Source organism: Larimichthys crocea, chromosome XVII (genome assembly GCF_000972845.2).
Source record: "Larimichthys crocea isolate SSNF chromosome XVII, L_crocea_2.0, whole genome shotgun sequence".
Classification (NCBI taxonomy): domain Eukaryota; kingdom Metazoa; phylum Chordata; class Actinopteri; family Sciaenidae; genus Larimichthys; species Larimichthys crocea.
The window spans coordinates 12,621,826-12,643,482 of NC_040027.1; the positions used below are offsets into that span (position 1 = coordinate 12,621,826).

The 21,657-nt window shown below is 43.3% G+C and overlaps 1 protein-coding gene across 1 annotated transcript in view; it reads left to right on the top strand.

The window, feature by feature from the left end:
* The window catches only part of scfd2 (sec1 family domain containing 2), an 85,361-nt gene that overhangs the window by 51,631 nt on the left and 12,073 nt on the right, over window positions 1–21,657 (top strand). Inside the window, exon 6 of the mRNA XM_010731006.3 lies at window positions 20,286–20,431. Coding sequence (XP_010729308.3) covers window positions 20,286–20,431 — 146 coding nt within the window. The remainder of the gene's footprint in view (window positions 1–20,285; window positions 20,432–21,657) is intronic.

The following is a 21,657-nucleotide window of genomic DNA, read 5'->3' on the forward strand; positions in this document are numbered from 1 at the left end:
AAGTTGTGCACAAGCCTACTAGAAACCTGGTCACATGTATACATGGCCAAGAAAACTGGCTCCACAAGTCAGATTTCCCAGAAATTGGTTATCCAGGTTCAAGAAATCAGGTTACAGCAGAAATCTCAACGCTGTTCCACATTATTCTACAAAAACCACAGAACATTTTTCACTGGAACTCTGTTCGGCTGAGGAAATGGTCCCTGCTCACGGTGTGTTCTGTGGAAGTATGCCACGGTGTTTTTACTTCCCTGTTTTTAGTTCCCATGATGCCCTTCGCCAACCACGACTTGTGATCTCCTATAAAAAAAATGTTTAAAAAGGTGAAGTGAAATGAGAAGTGAGGCCCCTTTCTCTTTCCAGAATTTCTCTGGGAGATCTTCAAACATTTCTCTGAGCAGTTTGAATTGGAACCTCATTCTGACAAAGAAATAGCAATAGACAGCGTCTGCTGTCTTGTTTTCACAACTGTGACCTCCAATGCTGTGTTTTTTTGTTTTTTTTTTAATCCTCACGATGCCGATCTTTCATTTTTCCTCTCGATTTCTCAGTAAAAACTCTCATCCCTCCGCAGCCTCATCCTCCTCCTCGCTGTGGGATTACACTCTGTTACAACCCGTCCCTCCTGCTCTGTGTTTCTGTCACTTCAGAGCAACGTCAGAAAGTTGTTTCGACTCCAAGAAGCAATTGTTAAGTTTGTGAGTCTTTCTGTGTGGCGACTGCAGCGCCCTTGTAGAAGTCGGTCTTTTGTTTCTCATCACATCTTCTCCTGCCCGGAGAAGATGTGAATCATCCCGCGGCACAATGGTCTATGTCTATGTCTATGTGAGTAGATGAGTGTGAGTCACAGTGAAGTGGATGAGTGTGCACAGGGGGAAAAAAAAAAGAGATAAAGGGGGTAAAAATGAATCCCCTAAACGTGCCACAGTGTATGAGCAGTGCATTGTCATCTGCTCTGGCTTTGCTGTGGAACTTTGTGCTTTTAGAGGGAAAAGAAAAAACATTCCAGATTAATCAATCAATCTGTGTGTGTGTGTGTGTGTGTGTGTGTGTGTGTGTGTGTGTGTGTGTGTGTGTGTGTGTGCGCTGCGCCTCAACATGTGGCTTCAATCTCTGTTTTCTGTTGCGTCCCACCCCTCTTTTACCCTTCGCAGAGACTTGTGACCATTGAAGACATCTTCGTGGTTGAAAACAAGTCGTTCCTTACTGGATTTCACAGAGTTCGTCCTCTCTGTATCTCTACGGCAAATAAAAAAGAAAAATCCCATCTTATGCAACAGTGTCCTATAGTAAAGAGTGTTCAGGTTCGAGATGTGTCCATGCATGTGTGTGTATGTGTATGCTCTTGTGGTGTGTTGACTGATGAGCTGGTAAACAGACCCAGCATCTCAGATATCGGTGAAGTTTATTGGTCTGGGTTCAGATCTGGCAGGCCTCACTTGTTTATTTGGCTTTCAGGTATCAAATGAAAACCCGCAAGTCTCTTTCACAATCGCATGTGTATCCCCGTGATCCGCCCGAGCTTCGCAGAGTCAATAAACAGTCATGCATGAACTTGTTCACACAAATACACAACTCATTGTGCAGCACGTATAGAAACTAATCTCTCGTTTCTCCTGTTCCCACAGATACACACTCACATTGTCTGTCTTTTTCCCTTCCCATCATCGCACACTTTCTCCGCTTCCCCTCACGATCGTTGACACACACACACTCTGCATACATAGACATACAAGGTTACTGCGTTCCCATGCTTGGTGTCGGGTCAGCTTGGTTCCAGAGGTCAAACACAAATTCTCCTGTCCCCTCATCAGCATGTAATTCAGACCAGCAGCACCCAGGGACCACCAGAGGCTAGAGGCAACGCAATCACCCCAACCAACACGTCACCCGCCCATCAAACACACACATAACACAGCCACCAACACCGACCTCCTCCTCCTCCTCCCTCCTCGCTCCATCCCTGCAGCCACTATCAAAGGATCTGAACAGCGTCAACATTATCTATCTCTGTCTCCCATGGGGGGGAAGCCAAGCACATAGCACAGTTATCACTCAGCAAACATGGACACACACACACTCTCTCTTTTTCCCTTCTCTCTTCACACACACTCGCTCATACCCTCCAAAACCTGCCTGCGTGCACACACACACACACACACACACACGTAATACCGAGTTAAGATCAAAGGTTAATCATGTCTTTTCATCAGCTGCACCACCCTCTCCACTATCTGTCCTCCTCCTGTCTAATGGTTGTGTTTATAAGTGTGTGTGTGTGTGTGAGAGAGAAGTTGTGTGCACATGTGTACGAGCAGACATTTGTCTGCGGTTGTGGGAGCTTTTCTGTCCTCACAAGTTTGACGCTTTGAAAGCATTTTTTTTTTTTTTTTTTTTTTGCACATGGTAAATAAACAGTCCTGTCCTCCTCTTCCATTGTTTTCTTCTATCTCTCTTCATCTCGTGGATGTTTTTCTTCTTCTTCTTCTTCTTATGAAACTAAATTTCTCTGTTTACATTAGCTGATTTAATGGGAACCGAGTGTTTCTGTTGTAGTTGTAAAATTGGCTATTAATTTGATGTACGCTCCAATAAAGTCTGTGTAATAGAGCCTTTCTATAATTTGATAAGTATGTGAGATTTTAGCCGTGTGTTTAAGAGTCTGCAAGTGAACTGAAAATCCTGCTCTTGACTCTTTGGGTATTTTTTTTTAAGAGTTGGGAAAGAAAGAGTGAGGGGGGGGAGAGAATGGGGCATTTCAATCGAAACCCCCAACCCTGTCTGAAACAGGAAGTGCTTATTCATTCAGGAGGTGTACATTTACAGAAAACCCTCTCCTGCACCCTCAAATGGAGGTTGTTGTTTTTTTTCGGGGAGGCACAAAATGGCTGTGATGGAATGTAGTCTACGAAATCAATGTGTGATATTTCATGCCCACATGCTTCAAGGCTATAAGAGGCTGAAAATGACGGCCTGACATTTGAAAAGTCCTCCTGTTCTTCAGTAACTCTGAATATGAGTCAGCCTCTCGCGTTCTCGCTCGTGACAATCCTTTTCAAAACATCTTCATCATCTCAAACCATGTGTTGATATTTAGAAATATTCCTCCGCGAGTGAGTTTCCAGATCAGCACTCCAGGCGCTGTGCGTGTAAAAACAAATTAAATGAATTATGCATTATTTAGGAAAGAGATGAGAGCGTGCAACAAAGTATATTAACAGTTTAATTTGTGCGATGTGTTCATTTATCAAGGGTGCTTTACAGTGATCAAGATTTGATTTCAGTGCATTAAAAATTTTGAGTCTGAGCGCAACGATTAAATGCATTTTATCCCAGATTATTCTTGATTGATGGAGTTTGATCCACAGTCGTTTGTTGCACTGTTTGTTTCCAAGAGCATCTGGCTGATTTTCATCTGGGGAATTCGAGCGGCATTGGCAGTGGAAATGATATTCAGCCGTGAATTACGGCACCCTCGCTCCATAGTTCATTAATGATAACCCCAGCCGTGAGGTTGGCCTGGAGCCGTGCCTCTCATCCAGCTCTTCGTTAGCATGGTGGCATGGGCTCGGAACAGCTGGGCTATACTCAGGGCAGTCGGGGCTGCCATGCACATTATCACATTATCATGCTTCTTAGTGTGTGGGATTGAACATTTGCCATCAGGCTCCTAAAAGCACTTTCACCCACTGATCCAAGCACAAGCTTGTGGTGCTTTTGATGGCGTTGGAAGCTACGCGATCACAGTTTCATCAGTAAAGCAGCGTGTTTCCCTTTTGAGTCCGCTATGTTTGATATTTTACGGTCTGTCTGGTTGGACATTCAAACACTTTCTGCTTTTCGTTGGAATAGTTTCATTGGAGTGTTTGAAATGGCAGATTTATTGTAAAGCATGTCAAGCGAATAGCCAAGTACAACAGGAGACAGCATGCTTCAGAGTCATACGTAGGGTCACACCTTGTCAGTTGGCCACAGTGGGTCGATTAGTTTGAAGTTTTGTCTCCGCGTTTTTAGAGTACTCACTCAGAATCCAGTGAGTTAAGGGGCTGTTTCTCTTCCAAATTATGACACAAATATTTCTTTAGAAAATGACACCAAAAAGACGTTAATGGGGACTAATAGAGTATATTTATGTAACTAACTCAATTTAACAAAATAAGCCAAACAGAAACTATAGAAGCACATAACCGTGTTCCCTCTCTCCGGTCTCTGCTCTCCCGTGGGTGGCTGCTCATTTTCTCTCATAAAAATTATGTCGACTTTTCTGTAACACACAAACAGCTCCTCCGGCTCAGCCATATGTTGTATTAGGATATTTTTTGCAGCAATGTTTTAATTATGTCTCTCGGTGGTACACGTGTGAATTAATAGACTTGATTAGATTATTTTGCCATTTTCCTAAAACACAGTAAAGAAACAGTTCAACATTTTAGGAACTTTTACTTTTTCTCGCTGAGAATTTGATTGAAACCAACTCTCGTGTCTCTGCAGCGAGCTTCAGCTAGCAGTAAGTTAGGGTCGGTACAAACACTGGCAGCCTCTGCCAGTACAGCTGAGCTCACAAATTAGCACCATGTTTGTTTAATTGAATTTAATTTTTATAAAGAGCAACATGTCTCGCTGTTTCCCTCTCTGTTTCACCATGCTAAGCTAAGCGGCTGCTGGCCGCACAGAAGTGAGCGTGGTATTAATCTTCTTATCGAACTCACAGCAGGAAACCATATAAGAGTCTTCCCTCAAAGGTGCCTCATGGAGATTTCTCGTGAACAAAGATCAAGTGCGATCGTGTGTTTTTTAACCGCAACACATTGTGTGTGTCCTTAAGGCCTGACCGACGTCTTGAATGCATTTACTTCCTCATAAAACATTTGCAAAGCAGATTTGTATATTTAAATCCGCATTGTTCACATCCATGTTTGCCTGCTTGCGGTCTCTCTGTCTTCGCTGCATATGTCACTGCTGCGTTTCTTTTCAACCGCTGATCGTCGTGAGCGATGTAATGTGATGTGCGCGTCGACTATCCAGGTACTCACTCGTGAAAACATTTCTCCATGGCTCTACTTGTGGTCACAGGGTCTCATCAGTAGTCTCATTTTCTGTATCACGCATCCTGTCAGTGATCAGAACTCCCTGCTCCTCTGCAGAAGAAGTTTCTGTACTAAGAAAGATAGTCTGAGCTTTATTTTCTTCTCACCTGAATACTCCTGCAGATGTCTGTCACAGAGAGATATCAGGCATGGATCTGTGCACTGATATGATAACTTGACATATTTAATTCACTAATTTTTGTTGACTAGCAGCAGTATTTTGCTAAAATGTGGACAGATCCACTAAGTTGCACCATTATATTCAGCTTTGATCCTTCGCATTATCTTTTTCTAAGAATCCCTCTACCTTGTGTTTATCCCAAAGGGTTGGGTCCAGCTGTTGCACCTCAGCGTCTCCCTCAAATCCCAATGTGTGTCCTGTATGGTAGTCTATTAGCGCTGCATGTGCTATTGCAAAGCCTCTATTTTCGACCATCATTGTCAGTTTACAGGTCACAATTTCTGCTGCTCCTCCCAAAAATGTGGTTAGAAGAACGCTGTACTTTGACAACCCTGCATGTCACACCCTGCAAGTATTGGTCCGGTGTTAATTGTCCCTCGAGTAGTGGGTTTGAATTTTCTGAATATACACACTAAGTGTAATAAAAGAGAAGACTCAGGAGGTTAAAGCCAATGGTTGTATATATTCTGTGTCAGTGTCTCTGCGCTCTAGACTTCAACTGAAACGTGATCTGGCCTTTAATGTGAAACACTTAAATGATTTGTCGTTGATGGTTTAATGTATTCGGATCTTATGTTGCAGATTTATTGTAAATGATGCTTACTTGCATACTGTATGTTTGTGTGTGTGTGTGTGTGTGTGTGTGTGTGTGGGCTGTTGTTTTGAACCTACAAAAGTTAAAATATATCCGTACTTAACTCCACACAACAATTAACTTCTGTTTTTGTGGTTCTTTCAATTTGTGTTTGGCTTCCAAAAGACAGCAGAGGAGTACCACCGCCAACCGGTCAGGACAAGTAGTAGTAGTAGTAGAAGTTTAAAAATGGGCAAAAAAAAACATTCGGATTAGAGGAGGGGGGAAAGTGACTGTGTTTTTTTAGCAGGTTTGGAGTTGGTGCCTCACATCTGGGCCACAACCTCGCTGTATTATCTGAGATGGAGAAGTTGGACCCAAAAAAAAAAAAAAGCTATACTCCCTCAGGAGGACCAGAGAAAACAGCTCAGTCGTGGCAGCGGTGTGTTTCGGAGTGGCGGGCTGATGTAGTGAACAGTGTAACAGTGTAACAGTGCACCCTAGCGACCATGTGGAGAGCTGCATCGTCTTGAGACTGTGTTGAGCTGAGGAGGCTGCAGATGAGCTCAGATCTCCTCCTAAGTATTTCTCTGAGAACATTTTCGCCTCTGAGTTCTTCGAGCACCATCATCGCTGTTCTCCGTTAAACTACTTCTCATGGCCAAAAAAAAAGAGCCCAAAGCTTTTATTTTTTTATTGCCTGTGACAAAGACCAGATGTTCTTGCCAAGTAAAATATGTTAGCGCTTACACAATATTGTCTTAAGAGTTGTTTTTGAGCCTTGGATTTCTCGATTCAGTTCGTTGTAATGCAACGCAAAGTCACAAGTCACAGCCAGAAGACAATGAACTCAAATCCAGCTATAGGTTATAGACTGGAGACAAACTCATGGGTGCCATACGCCAGTCACAGAAGTGAGAGTGCCACAGCAGTCTCGACGTCAGGCGACATTCCTCAGGCTGCCTTTGAAGTTGTTCTGTCTGGTATTTCCACGCCACCGTCTGATGTTAAAGGCTCTGATCTTGGGGAGGAATAGATATCAGAGTTGCAGTGCATCATCTTCACATTAATATGATCTTCATGTTTTTTGTGTGTGTTTTTCTGTCGGTCTGCATCTTTATGTGTCCGACGGTGAACATGTGTTTATGCGTTCTTGTGCACCGGTGCAGCTTGTAATTCTAGCCCAGCATGTTGCTCCGAGGAACAGCGCAGATGTTCAGATGTTTCTCCTTGGAAAACAAACACAACAGAGGCCATTTTCTCCAGGACAGAGGGACTGTCAAAATAAGAGCTTGTCCTCCCCTCTGGACCTCTCCTCCAACAGTGACTCTCTTATTCACAAGCAGATCACTACTTGCCCTTTTTTTGCAGGATGTTTTTTGGGGGGGGGGGTTTTACCTGAATTTGGATATATTGTGAGTTTGGTCCTCATTCTGTTTTCATGCATGTTTGTGCATGTGTCTGGGGCATCCATTAGTCTCATGGGGCACAAGGGAGGAGAGAGGTTTCAAATCTTGAAAACTTTAGGGAGGAATTAGTGAAAACATGATGGGAGAGCTTGACTACCCTGCCACCCTCTCCTCCTCCTCCTCCTCCTTCTACTCCACCTTTGATTAATGCCTCGCTCCGCACAGTGTATGACAGAGCTCCACAGGGCCTCGCAGGGCCCCAGGTGAAGACCTCAGGGAGACAGGAATGGAGAAAAACAAGAGAAACGCATGAGGAAAGAGTGCTAGCCTGATTGCTTTTTTGCACGTTATATGCCAAACATTAGTCTTTTGGCGTTATAATGATGATAACGTGGGTTATTTTAACCTGACACACGCATTAGTCTCGCGCATGAAAGCGAGGCGAACCGAAGACATGGAGCAAAAGTATATGCTGGCACAGAAATGTAACTCGTTTGTATCAGAGCTGATAGTGAGAGACGAATGTGACAGAGTCGGAGCAGAGGGGAAGCAAACAAGCTGTTGGAGCTGTGAAATTGAAGAGGATCAAAGTGTCAGTGAGTCGTAAATAAATCCTGGTCCCTCCCTGTGGATAGATGGAGCGGACGTGTAGTACACTGATACTAACAGCGCTGTGCGACAGCTCTGCGAGCATCAGGAAAACACCAAATAACCAGCTATCTCCTCTCTGAGTGAGTGTGTGTGTGCAGCTGGGTGTGTATTTTTGTTAACGCTTTCAGCTCTACAACAGAAGGACAACGGCACGATGGTTACTCATGAAAACCGAGGAGGTGGTCCATTGAACCCCTATTGGCCGGCACATTTTCCCAGAAGTCTGTGTGTGTGTGTGTGTGTGTGTTTGATGCAATGTTGGAGACTAGCAGTGCTATAAGCTTGTTTCCTCTGGGCCACATGTGCTCTTTGGTGCTGAGCAGACTCAGAGCGCAGCAGTAATGAGAAGTCCAGGTGCAGATTTTACCCTCGGGGAGGAAGTCCTTGTTTACTCAGATTTAACCTTGTTCCTGACCTCCCTTTTCTTTGGGTTTTCTGACCCCGTGTGTTATTGAAGTGGCATTGGAAACTGTTGAAATGTTCAATCAGTTACCACCATGTTAAGTCCGATATTTAGATTTTTCATCTACATGTTGATACAGATTAGAAAAAAACTGTTACTGGCTGTTTGTAAGATCATCTTCTCAAGATGACGTCTGAAAGAAAACAAACCAACCATCTTCACAGGGTAGGGTGCACACAGCATGATATCCATGCAGGTGTCTCAACATCTTTTCTTTTTTTTAACTGATCACAACCTCCGATTTTAAAAACGCTGGGGCGCTTTGTAAATGAACTGAAAGAGAATGCAGTGACTTGCAAATCCTTCCACCGATATTTAGTTAAATAGATATTTAATGTTTGAACTGTTCAGCTTTATTGTTGTTTTTTTGTCTGAATTTGATGCATTCTGTTTACATGGTGTCCCAACTTTCTTGGAATCAGGGTTGTACATAATGTGGGATAAATAATACAAGTGTATTGACATTAGGATGCCCTGGTAGCTCATCTGGTGGAGCGTACGTCCGATGTGCACTATCAAAAATAACGTCATCTACAGAAATCATCTTCAAAAAAGAAGTGCATTGATGTGAAAATCATGTTAAACATAAGAGATCCTCAGATAACTATGCCTCAGAGTCATGAAGCTATTTCAAGTGTAGCTCTTGTTCTCTCTCACTACCATGAGGTCTCGTCATGCATCGGCAGTGATGTTAAAATGTTCCTGATTGTTTCAGATGAACTCCGTAACTCTCTGCGTGTTGTAACTCTCACCTGCAGTGACAGATCGTCAGGATGATGTCACTGCAGCTTGTGTTTCTGTCGATCGTGTGAACGAGAACATCGTGTCGAGCGTGTTTCTGCTCGTGTGGTAGATCTTTTTTTAAAAAAGAGACCAGCTGCAACCTGACAACTTTCAGTAGCAGAACAGTCGAGCACCTCTGACCTCTGACAGTTGTTTTCTGTGATAGTTTGTGCTTTATATTAAAAAAGGCATGTATTAAAGATATATATGCATCACAACTTAAAAACACCTGTGTTAGAGCAGCAGGCAGTTGTTGTACACAAATTTAAAGGTCATCAGTACGTCAAGGACACACAACTTTTGTCCAGTGTTACTTACTTTTTTACCAATAATTAGGACCGAAGGCGCTGTGGCTCCACAGCCTGAGCACCAAACTCATTAAATTGTCCGTTAAGTTTAGACGTACATTGTGCAGTGGCTGATTAAACAGAGCCTTTGCTGTGTGCTTGTCTGCCTTCGACCAACAGAGGGCTCTGTGTCAGTTAAAAAAAATATTTACAGGTCTCACAGGCATCCCCCCTCCCTCTACCCTAATAAAGGTTTGCCTATAACAGATACACTGTAATAAAGTTTTATACTGTTTACACTGCTGAAGGGACTGCAGCTGTACTCCACACTGTTCATTCAGCTGTATTCTGACTGCAAAACAAGCTGCCATCTAGTCCAGCCTAAGTGCTCTGCAGAAGGTTCACTGCCTGCACTGTCACTGTTGTCCTTCAGGGGGCAGAATAACCTTACTTTGGCTCACCGAGTGTGTCTGCTTAAGTTTGCCAAAAGCTCTGAATGGCCCACCTTTCTTTGAGTATAGCAGAGGGAGCTGCTCAGCTCAGCATGTGAGCACTGTTTCTGTGTGGCTGCAGGCCTGTTGTCTGCAGCTGCCCCGGCCTCAGGAATGATCTCGAATTGAGGAGTGATGAAAACTGTCCTTTACCGGGTTAGGACACACACACACACACACATTCACACTTGTGTGTTGCAGTGTGCACGTCGCTTAATCATGCGTGCGCACACTGGTGCAGGCATATTTTGCCAAATTAAAAAAAAAACACTCTGTCCTGGCTTGGCACACACACACACACACACACACACACACTCAGTCATCACAGTGCTAATGACATTCTTTCACATACATGCAGGTATGATTGAGGGAGCAACAACCTGCAGGTTCAGCTGGGTTCAGTGCCTGACCTACTGGAGAGAGCTGATTTTTCCTGAATACAAGCTTATTGTGGTTTCTGGGTATTTATCATAACCATAAATCATAATATATTTGTATATTTACAACGTATGAGTACAGGAATAGGTATATTATTTTGTTAAAATGCTGCTCACATTGTGGCTTTGTGGCTGTTTTATAACTGACTCCTTTATTTGAAATAAAAAATGAGTTTTCTTTTGAGGTTTCACTTGCAGACAAGATCACACTCAATGCCATCATTCACTTCTTTCATACTTATGTAAGGTTTGCGGTATAAGGAGATGCTAGGGTTGTTGTTTTTTTTTATTACATAACGTTTTCAATGCCAACCAATTGCATGATAAAATACCTTTGGCTTCTCAAATGTAATCAAATCTCCCTGAATGTTCACTGTTTATTAAAGCTCTCTTATTTCACATAGCAGAGTAAGCCACCGCTGGTAATGCAAAACAAGCCAGATGCTCACACATGCGTGTGTGTACACGTCTTCCACATACTGACACACTTTAAAGCGTACGCACGCACAAAGAGAGAGTCCCTGGGATTTTTACAGCGTATATTCGGTGCAAGCGGACTTTTTAGCCCATGTATGTGAAGGTATTGGGTTGTCATGTCAACGATGCTCTCAAGCAAAGAAACATAAATCCTGGCATGATAAGCGCCTCGTGACAGTCTGTGAACTCAGACACCCTAAGATCACAAGAGCACATGAATCTGAATCTGTGCCGTTAGATTATGCATATTACATTTTAGTTGCATTGATACAAATTCACTGTATTTTAAAGGACCAGTGTGTCGGATTCAGTGGCATCTAGTGGGTGTAGAAAGGCCCTATCTGAAGCCAGAGTTTTGGTTTGTCCATTCTGGGCTGTAGAAACATGGCAGTGCAACATGGTGGACTCACGGTGTCTGTAGATATAAAAGGACGATTCTTATTTTTTAGGTGATTGAACACTCATGAAAACAGTTTGCCTTTCCCTTTGTAGCGTCTTTCAGCTCATTGTTTTGGTTTTCCAGCCTACAACTTAACGGTTTTGGTCTCACTCTCATCTTTTTTTGGACAGAATTAAAGCAGAGCTTAAAGAACACTGAAAATTGTTGCTCCATAGCTGCTAGACGAGTGTTTTGATCTTGAACTCGTAGTATCTACGTTTCATGAAGGCAACGTGATTGAGGTCGTTGGCCTTCCTTGTTATGCTGTCACTCTCAGCTGATGCCACGGACACTCGTTTTTCATTGATAGCACGATCACACAAAGGCACTGACGAGAAATGCCTCCCCAAAGCATCACCATGGTAACAAACATTCAGAGCATCATTTTTTTTTTCAGTGCAACATTTGTATGCATGAGTTGTGTATTGCATCCAATCAGTCTTCTGATGAATGTCGATAAGCACCTGGTGTTTTTAGTTATGCAACTACTGGGAAATGTATAAGACAGAAGCGCTAACACACCAGTCAGCCAGACAGCCACAGTAGAACTGATGTGAAAAAGAGGTTTGTTTAACATCCCGACATTACACACTTACACACACATATACACACACACACACTCTTCTCCTCTGCCCCCCCCTCACCGTCCCATGAGAAGGAGGGGACTCATGTTGCATTGCGTGCAAAGTTGTAATTTTGTCTTCGTCTGGAGTCGCTGGCATTCTCTGCGCCTTGCCAGATTTCACTGATTTACCTCAAAACCACGCTTGAAACACTGTAACCGCCGTGATTATAATACACACCGCCATTCACACACACACACACATTAATACACACTCACAAGCAGGCAGCGCTGTAATTACAGAGGATCAAAGTGAAATTCAGCGAGTCTGATAGTCCGGCTAATAGCAGACGACAGTGAGGTGAAACACAAATCATGAGGAACAATATCAAAGAGCGAGCCCCGGGTGAGCATCGGGACACACGAGTTTCTTTTATGGTGATGAAAGTTTTCATATCTGCAGCTAATAATGCATGAATCAACTTTTGTCTGTGTGTTCTGGGTGAGGGTCCTTAGTGAGTAGTAACCTTAATATGAAAACCATATTTTAGAAAGTATACGACAGCATCGGTGCAAATAAGTCGCAATAAAGTGTCAAGATTTGCTCAGTCTTTGATTAGCTTTGGTGTGCAGCTTGAATGAGTGTGTGTGTGTGTGTGTGTGTGTGTGTGTGTGTGTGTGTGTGTGTGTGTGTGTGTCTGTTTGAGACTTTCGCCTAATCTGCTTTAAAAGACCTTAAGTCAGACGGGGAAATTAGCGGCTGCCACTCTCTAATTGAGCCAATCACTTCCCTCTGATTTCAGCCACTTTTTTTATGCACACACACACACACACACACACACACACACACACAGATCTCCCTGATCCACTTATAGCTGTGTACACATGTACCCTCATTCTTGTTAGTCATTTATAATACCCACGCACACGGGCAGAAACTCCCTTTGGCAGCGACAAGGTGTTTCCCCCTTCAGTGGGTGAGTCCTACGCGCCTGCTGTTTGATCTTCTCACGCCTGTTTGCAGACAGGACAACATCTGACGGCCTTGTTGCCAAGCCACTGTGCTGCCCACATGCCCATCCACTAAATCAACCGCCCAGCTGACATGAAAGCACGCAGGGGACAGTGTTTTACATGCAGATCCCTCTGTTCTCCACAGTTATGCTGCCTGTGGTCTGCTCTAACCATGAAAGGTTTTCATCGTAAGTGGCGGGGCTGAGACCGCACCCTCCTCAGCATGTGATTAATGACATCCACTGCGAACACGCAGGCTCCTGTAGGAGGGAAAGCTTAAGATGCCGGCATGCTGTGGCTACCGTGTGTGTCTCACTTTACATTTTGTGTTGTCTTCATTCGCTGATGAAACACACTTGGCCCCACGATGTGCTTACGGCGGGGCCTCGTAAAGGAGGTTGGAGTTTAAAGTGATTATTACAGGCTCCGTATGTATGTATGTGTGTGTGTGTGTGTGTGTGTAAGACTGTATGAAGCAGCCCAGATTAACAGGTCTTGTGTTTTCTCTCAGGCCTCTCTGAAGAGGATTAAGACTTAACACCGGAATTCAGACAACCGTGGACCCGACTTGTAGGGTGCTGACACAGCGAGCGAACCGTTGGCTGCCATTTGCCTGCAGTGAGTGTCTGGCAGCGTCTTGAACCTTTGGCACTAGTTGGTCCTCTTCAGTGGCCTTTTAAAGCCTTTTCTTACTTTTTCTGGCAATGTCAGCGCAAATCAAAGCTTAGCACTAGTCAGGTAAAACAGCTCAATTCATCATTGCACTTCCTTTTACATCGTCAGACCCCAACATGGACAGTTTTAAATTGATGCAGCAGAACCACTGATAGTATAAAGAACGGACAGCGTATGTGTTACATCACCCACAGGTTTCTGAAGAGCTGTTCTGAAGCTCAGCATATGCAGCTCTGGCTGCAGCCATATTGGCTGTCCACCCTGGGTAATCTAAAAATTGGCAAAGACGTGGATCATCGGCAGATCTGAGGCCTGGAATCACACCTGGTTGCTCAAACAAGCCGCCTGTAACGGCACTTACCTGTCAGTCAAAGCAGCCACACTGTTAATTCTGCATAACTTCAAGCCTTAATATAATCTGAACAGGTGAGTTGTATAAATTCACCCTCAGCACAGTTGTCATGAAAGGTGAAATTATCTATATAGACCAAAACTGTTTTTTGTACCAGGCTGTAAACATGTTTATTTCTGCTGTGAAGTTGGACATTTAAACATGGGGACTTATGGAGACTGACTCGTTCTGTAGCCAGCCTCGAGTGGACGTTTAAGGAACTGCAGTTTTTGTTTCACTTCACAGTCACGGAGGCTGCTGCTTGTTTTCCTTTTTATTGCACATGTTTCTTCTTTGTCAAAAACCGAGTGCCTACATTACCCACAATGCAATATGAAAGCCCACACTTCGGGTAGATTTGGGTGTGTTATGCCAGCGTCGATGAGGAGCTACAAAATGATATCATTTGGCATGCGGCGTGTGTTTTTGTGTTTCCACTCTGTTTTGTTGAATATAAACACAGACTAATGACTCATTATTTTCCTGCTGGAGCTCAGCTGTAGTCTGTGTAATGTTTATAAATGCAACTTTTGCAGCAGAACAAATGATGTAATGCAAACTGTTTAATAACAGGTTATGTCATCCCTCTGTAGTTAAAATCAGCATTACTCAATCTGCATTGTTTCCCCGGTGTCATGATTACACCACACCGGAGCGACTTGTTGCTGACCTAGAAATGACGCGGTTTCCACGGTGAAGGCGAGCATCATGTAAGGAAAGAGAGGCATGGCAAGCATGTAGCTCTGAGGGCCAAACACTTTCTGTCTTCTTTCATCCTGAGATACAGTAGCAGAGAGACTGTCCTTCCCAGCATTCCACACAGGATCACCTCGTCTGATGCTGAATTTGTTAAAAGTCCTCCCTCTCTCCCTCGCACTCTCATTCTTTTCTCAGACCAGAATAGAATATTTGATCAGGTTTCAAAATAAGCCGGGATATTTATAAGCAGTCTCGTTGTCTACATTCCACTGATAAGTACAGAGCGATTAGTTCTGATTGTGGTGTCAGGCTATAGAGGTTGTTGCAGTCTTTTGAGGGTTGTTGAGGAAACAGACTGTGTGTTTTTCTAATTTAATGTTCCCTGTGTTCTTTAGCAGAGGCCATATTTCCTGTAAGCACAACTGCGTGGCGGTGGTCATGGAGACAAATGCTTTCTTACTTCCACATTTCTTTGATTCTTTCCACTTGAAGATAACTAAGTATTTTATGTGCAGCCAAAGCCTGATGTATCGACATACACATCCTGCTACTGTGACTCAACTGGACTCATAAGGTCACGCAAGAATCCATCTTTCCAGGCTTCAAACTATGTCCTTGTGTCTGAACCACTGCGGTTTAGACCAATCTGCATACTATGAGGAACTACTGGCAACTAAAACACGAGTTACAGGCAAACACTAGCACTCAGTTTGAATACTTCCTCTAGTACACGTCTGTGCATAACACCGTGTACTTCTCAAGTCCCAATTCGAGTATGGTCGTTGTGCGCTTACCGGAAATCTCAAAGTTTTACAGCTTTTTCTTTTTCATCGAATTGCAACCATGCGGAGCATTACGCCAACACCTGACTGCCAAAATAAAAAAATATAAAACACGTGTACAACTTACATTTGTACTTCACAGTGTTCACTGCAACTGCCTCAGCTCCAGCAGCTTCCTCTGCCACCATTTTCACAATGACCACTGAGGGCAAGAAGTGTCCAGCGTTGCACACATAACCTTTTTTGACTCAGTCATTGATTACACTTAATTCTGCCGTAATTGACAGTGTGAAAACACTTACGTACTCGAAATAGCAAGTGTAAGTATGCAAATTGGGACACAGCATTGGTCAGCGTGATGACATGTGTGAGGAGTGATTGATAACAATGGCAGCTGCTGACGAGGTCAGCAAAGCGTCGTATTTTTAAAACAGCGCTGATGTTAAGAGTTTGACTACGTTGTATGGTTCATTGATCTGATTGATTGGAGTTTGACTGGCTGAATCTTCGATCAACGTCTGTTACAGGCAGAGTATTTTTTTGAGAGTGCCAAACAGTTTCCAACAGTGACTTCCCAGGTGGTTCTGTGTAACTAAACATCTGGCACAGTCACTTCTGTTTACTTAAAAACTCCAGTGCCGGGCTGTTTTAGGAAATGATTTATCCTTTTTTTTTAAATGAAAGTACAAACCTTTGATTCATTTTTTAATGATTTAATGATTTTTCAGTAGGAACTTGCTTGAGGCTGAAGGCCACAGATGGAAAGTATTGAGAGATGGACTAACCTGTTGTCGGTTTTGATCTTTTCAATGATTTTGTTAACAAACAAAAATATAGAATGACACCAATCTTTTTCCTTTAAAGGCAAAACACTGATTACGAGGAGACGGCCCTCATCTTCGCTGAACAATGCTGATTGTGGAACATTTCAAGTCAACCTTAAAAACTATTTTTTCACATGACGATGTTTACGGGAGTTTATATTTTTTGGACCTCATAATGTTTGCATTTTGCACAAGGGAACAGCGTTTGCCTTAGGCCAGGAACGTTTGTTATATTAATATAATGACGTCAGGTCTGTGCAGAATTTGTAGAGTAGCATCACACTGCTACATTCCCACACTTTGGCTGTACTGCTGAGAGCAAATCATCTCCAACCTGGCAGTGATATCACTTAAAGGATGGACATGTAGGTTTTAAATTGACAACATCGTCTCTGCATGCATCACTTCTGTCTTCGAGCGTCACGGATTACGCTTTCAGTAACTATTGCTCACCTCCGGCTCTGTTAGATTTAATCTAAAAACCCTCAATCAACCAACCAACCTCTTAACCTATTTGTCTCCATATGAAGACCAAACTACATTTTCTCTCTCTCTTCATAATCTATTTTAACAGTTCAGCAGTGAGTCAGTCTGTCAATTTTCTTGCTGACTGGTAATCTGAGTTGTTTCGGGAAGTAAATGTGTTTAGACGTAGATGAGTTATTCAGATGACATGGACTTACTCATCATTTTCCCATCAGCTTCACAAAAGCTGTAATCATATAAAGACAGAAAGATAGAAATTGTGCTGAAAGACAGTTAGGAGGCTGTTAAATAAGAATTTATTATGCACTCCATTCGAACAAACGGGAATTCACCTCACATGTATGCGTGAGAGACATCAGAGAGTGCGTGGTGTTGTAAATGCTCTGTGGTGCCGTTATGGTTTGGTGGCATGGCAAGCGTTGCGTGAGACGAATTCACACACAGGTGTTCAGACCTCACGGCCAAGTTGGTTGTTCCCAGATCAGCACCTGGTTCTGCCTCTACTCGGGATCTGCAGCGCCACGATCAACATCTAAACCACAGATTGCCTCTGGGGAGGGGGTGGCCAGCATCCAACAGCCTGCCACAGCCCCAGACCTAGCCCTGGGCCAGCACTTGTATGCTTTGGCAGCAAGTCAACCAGCTCTGTCACGGCAGACACGCGAGCTAGCGAACAGATTTACACATGTCGGCCTACCTACCAGCCCACTCCTACCACAAACACATGAATATGATCACGACCTAAGCAGTAGGCTTGACCAGATGCTCACAGTCAGATCTAGTGAATTTGCAGCATGTTTCACCATTTTTTAGTGCATCATAGTCTTCTCTGACAGTATAAATGCTCAGAGACAAACATCAGTTGTAGTTTGTTTTGCTTTTCTCCTCTGCGGGTGTCTGGAAAGATAAGACCCACATATGACTGAGTCTTCACGCTCAGCTCCGTCAAATGGCCCTGCTGTTTTTCCCTGAGAGTTTACCTCAGCAGCAGCACAGGAGAGCAAACCACCAGGCTAGACGCTTTACATTCCTCGAGACGGCAACTCAAAACAAAAACCCGCCGTGCTAAATTTGATATCGTCTATAAGGGAAGGAAAAAGGGAACAAATAACAGAGATTAAAGCTTGACATAGTCAAGCTGTTCAGTGTACGTTATCCGGCAGTGCTGACATTGGTGCATTCCTCAGCGTGTATAATGTACCAAATAAACTGAAGGAAAGTATTTTTGCAGGTCAGTTTTCAGTCTTGTGAAAGTTATATCTTGTCTTTACAGTAAGAGGGTAACATCAGCTTCTCTAACATCAAGTTACACTATGTTACAGGCAAAGCCAGTCCATCAGTGTCCATAAAGGGACATACATATCCTGCACATTTTATCTGCAACTCATTTCTCACGTATGCAGTGTGAGTTTCATTTGCTAAGTAGGGCTGTACATTATGTGAGCTCACATGTTGTTATATAATCTTGAATAAGAGCTTCGATTGAGTTTCTGGGTTTTTGGTTGTGATCCCATGATGGCAGAAGTCATGCAAAACCTTTTGAGCCTTATTAATCTAATCAAAGGTGGAGTGGTTGCCAGTTTAAGATACCTTTTACTAAGAGAAAAGCATAAAGTATCTTGTGTTACTGATAGGGATGACCCAGTTTTCTGCATTTTGCATTTTATCACTTCGATTTAACATTTTATTTAAAGGCATCTGACCTCAATTAGACCACATTTTATAACACTGTGGTAGCAGCATGACTCTAGGGATGGCATATTGGTATGTTGCTTGGTCCACTACTTTGGTTCAGACTGACATCTGAACCAGACATTCATGGTCCCCAGAGTATGAATCATGCTGACTTTGCTGGCTTTTCCTTTAGCGCCACCCTGAAGTTGTCTTTTCATTAAATGTCTTGTTAGCTTTTCATTAAATGGTTTGCTATGAAATTTGGTATTGATGTCTGCCCTCAGGATGAATTGTAATAACACAGTGATGACTTTTTATATAACACCAGGCCAGGTCCAAATTCAGATTTCTTTAAGTCCATGTAAAGGCAAGTCTGAGATAGAACATTAAATATGTTGGAAACTAGTTGCTGAAAACACGTGAAAAGACTTTGAACAATATATTACTGAAAGAGTTAGAGGTTTTTCATCAGTTTTCAGTCTCAGGATTTTGTGGGCGGTCCTTAAAGGGTGGCTCGATGACACGCTGAGGCCACCCTGAGCAGAGAGATAGGGATGAATTCATCTCTCTCAGTGTTTCAAAGTTCGTCATGTCATTTTCTGAACTCATCTGACACGTTTCAGTCGCTTCAAAATGGCTCAAATACGCGTCTCAGAACGCATATTTATTCTTACTTTACACAGACTTTAATACCAAATACCTGAAAAAACTGAAGACATTTCAACTTCAGCAGCACTTTTTGTGTGGCGCTGTTGAGCAGATGTTAGTATACTAATGCGTGTTTTTGTGCATGACCTATATCATGTTTAATCGTGACCCTCCAAGAACAGCAGAGGAGATAATTGTGCTGCAACATATTGAATGTAGTTCAATGTTGTGCACAATTCTTTTACAAATAGGCCAGTGTTAAGAGGTGTTACATGCGCGTTGTATCACAGAGTCTGTCAACGACCCTGAGAGAAAGAAGACGTGAAATGGCTCCTGTAACTTAATCTTCTTATCCCAGCACCCAGTTTACAGCATTTAACTTGGAGGAAGTGGGAGCTTAACGTTCCAGTCCACGAAAGTCTGAAAATATGGAATAATTCTTCTGAAGTGCAGCTTATTCCAAAGTGCTGTGTAAAAGCATAAATGTGCTTTTAAATTTATGGCGTCGATGTTAGAGTTCTTGTTAGTTGTTACAAGCCTCTCAGTTTTAGCTTTGCTGATACAGATTTCAGGTTTGCTTTTATATCTTTTATAGCCGATCGTCTTGTTAACAGAAAGCAGCTACATTCCTGAGCAGAGCGAGGGGGAAGTGCAGGTGCCAGTCGACCTACTTTGCCAACAGTAAACCGCCTGCTTGGCGACCATCCTCTGTCTTCCTTCACGTTCTCTCCATCCTCTCACTTTCTTTTCTCTGTTTACTTCACTTTCACACACTTATGCTCTTTTTTTTTTCCTGCAACCGCCCACTCTCTTTTTGTCATAGCCTCTCTGTTTGTTTCTCCTTTTATCTTATGCTCTGTCATTTTGGGTTTGTTTCACAGCGGGGTCTTTGCTTCCCTACGCACTTCTTTAGAGAGGAGGGAACATTAGCTTTTGATTAGACAGCAGCGTTTTCTGCTCGAATAAAGGAGCTCTTGTCCTCTTGCTGCCATGCGTTTATCTTGATAATTGGTTTCAGCGCACACCCAGCTGAGAAAATTACTCGCTAAAATCAACATCTTACGGGCAATTTTTCGCAGATGCAAATGTTTTCTTGCACGTTTAGCTTTCTTTTCTCAGGTCAGTTTTGAGAAACGTGGGGTGTTTCTGATTTTATGTGAATCGTGTGCAGAAAAAGTCACACGACAGTGACCCTGTCACACTCTTGGCATTCATATATAATGTCTTTCTCATGTATCTGTGTGTTGTTAGGTTGTGCAAACCCAGAGGAGCTGACCACAGAGCGAGCACACTCTGCCGTGGAGGAGATGTTCGAGACCCTCCGAGGTCTTAGCAACACCAGAGATCACCTGAAGCAGCTGCGCTCCGTCTATACCGCCAGCGATGGAGTTCACCAGGTCTAAGACACACAAACACAGACCGTTGACATCAATACACACACACACTTTGAGTTGCACGGTGCTTTCGCTTAACTGATCCAACATCTTTGATGTTTTCAGCCAAGACAGTCACACACATCGACTACAATCCAGCATCGCAGCCTGCACCAACATTCCCCAGCACACCTAAGAAAGGCAGACTGTTTAGATAACATCGTTCATACGGACAGCTGGTTTCTTTCACACGTTTTATTTACTTATTTTTTTCCCACTCTCGCTGTGGCAGTAACACAAGCACACGAAATTAGCGGAGGGACCTCTGGCCTTCGTTGCTTTTGTGCCTCTCCGGCTTGCGTCACAGATGCACACAGCACAGAAGAAGGAGTTCACTGTGAGAGCCTCTTCATAAACCGCCTGTTTCTTGCAGCTTATATAACTCAGAAAGGCCTCTGTGTGATTCTCAAAAGCTTTGTCCTCATGAAGACGCTCTTACCTTTTCTTACGGATAGTCAACAGTGCAGCTTCGCTGTCGCTGTCCTTCACGGTGATTGGGTAACTTGTAAGAGAATTATAGGTCAGGAGCAAAAAGGTTAGTCAACGCAAGACTTTCAACAGAGGTCGTAATTATTCCTTAAATACATGGACATGAATGAACAAAAGCTTTACAAGTGCAGGAGCTTTTATGCGTTTCTCTTTTTCTTAGTGTTGATTAATGCTTCTAATTTTCTTACACAAGTCATTCATCCAATCATATCGCTATTAGTGGAAAAGCCTGATTCTCATTGGAGGAATTGGAGTATTTCATCAATTTTAGCCACATCTAGAGTGATCCTTAAACAAAGAGTTCGCCTTCTTGGGAATATGTTTATTTGCTTTTTTGTCCAGAGAGAAGATTGATTAATTTGTACTCTAAATATAAAGCTACATTTACCAGCCAGCTTTGCTTAGCGTAGCTCCAAGATTGGGACCAGTACGTTCCTCAGGAGTGTACTGGTTGCTGGGTAACTGGTCCCAACCAAGAAATAGTCCAGCACATAACCTGGACTCAGGAACTCGGACATCCGGAGGAAGCGCGGAGTCGAGAGTCACTGCTCCTTCATCATCAAAAAGAGCCATCTGAGGTTCAGGCATCTGATTAGGATGCATCCTGGGTACGTTGTTCCGGGCACGTGCAACTGGTAGGAGACCCCGGGGCAGACCAGGAACCCGCTGGAGGGACTACATAGCCCATCTGGCCTGGCAAC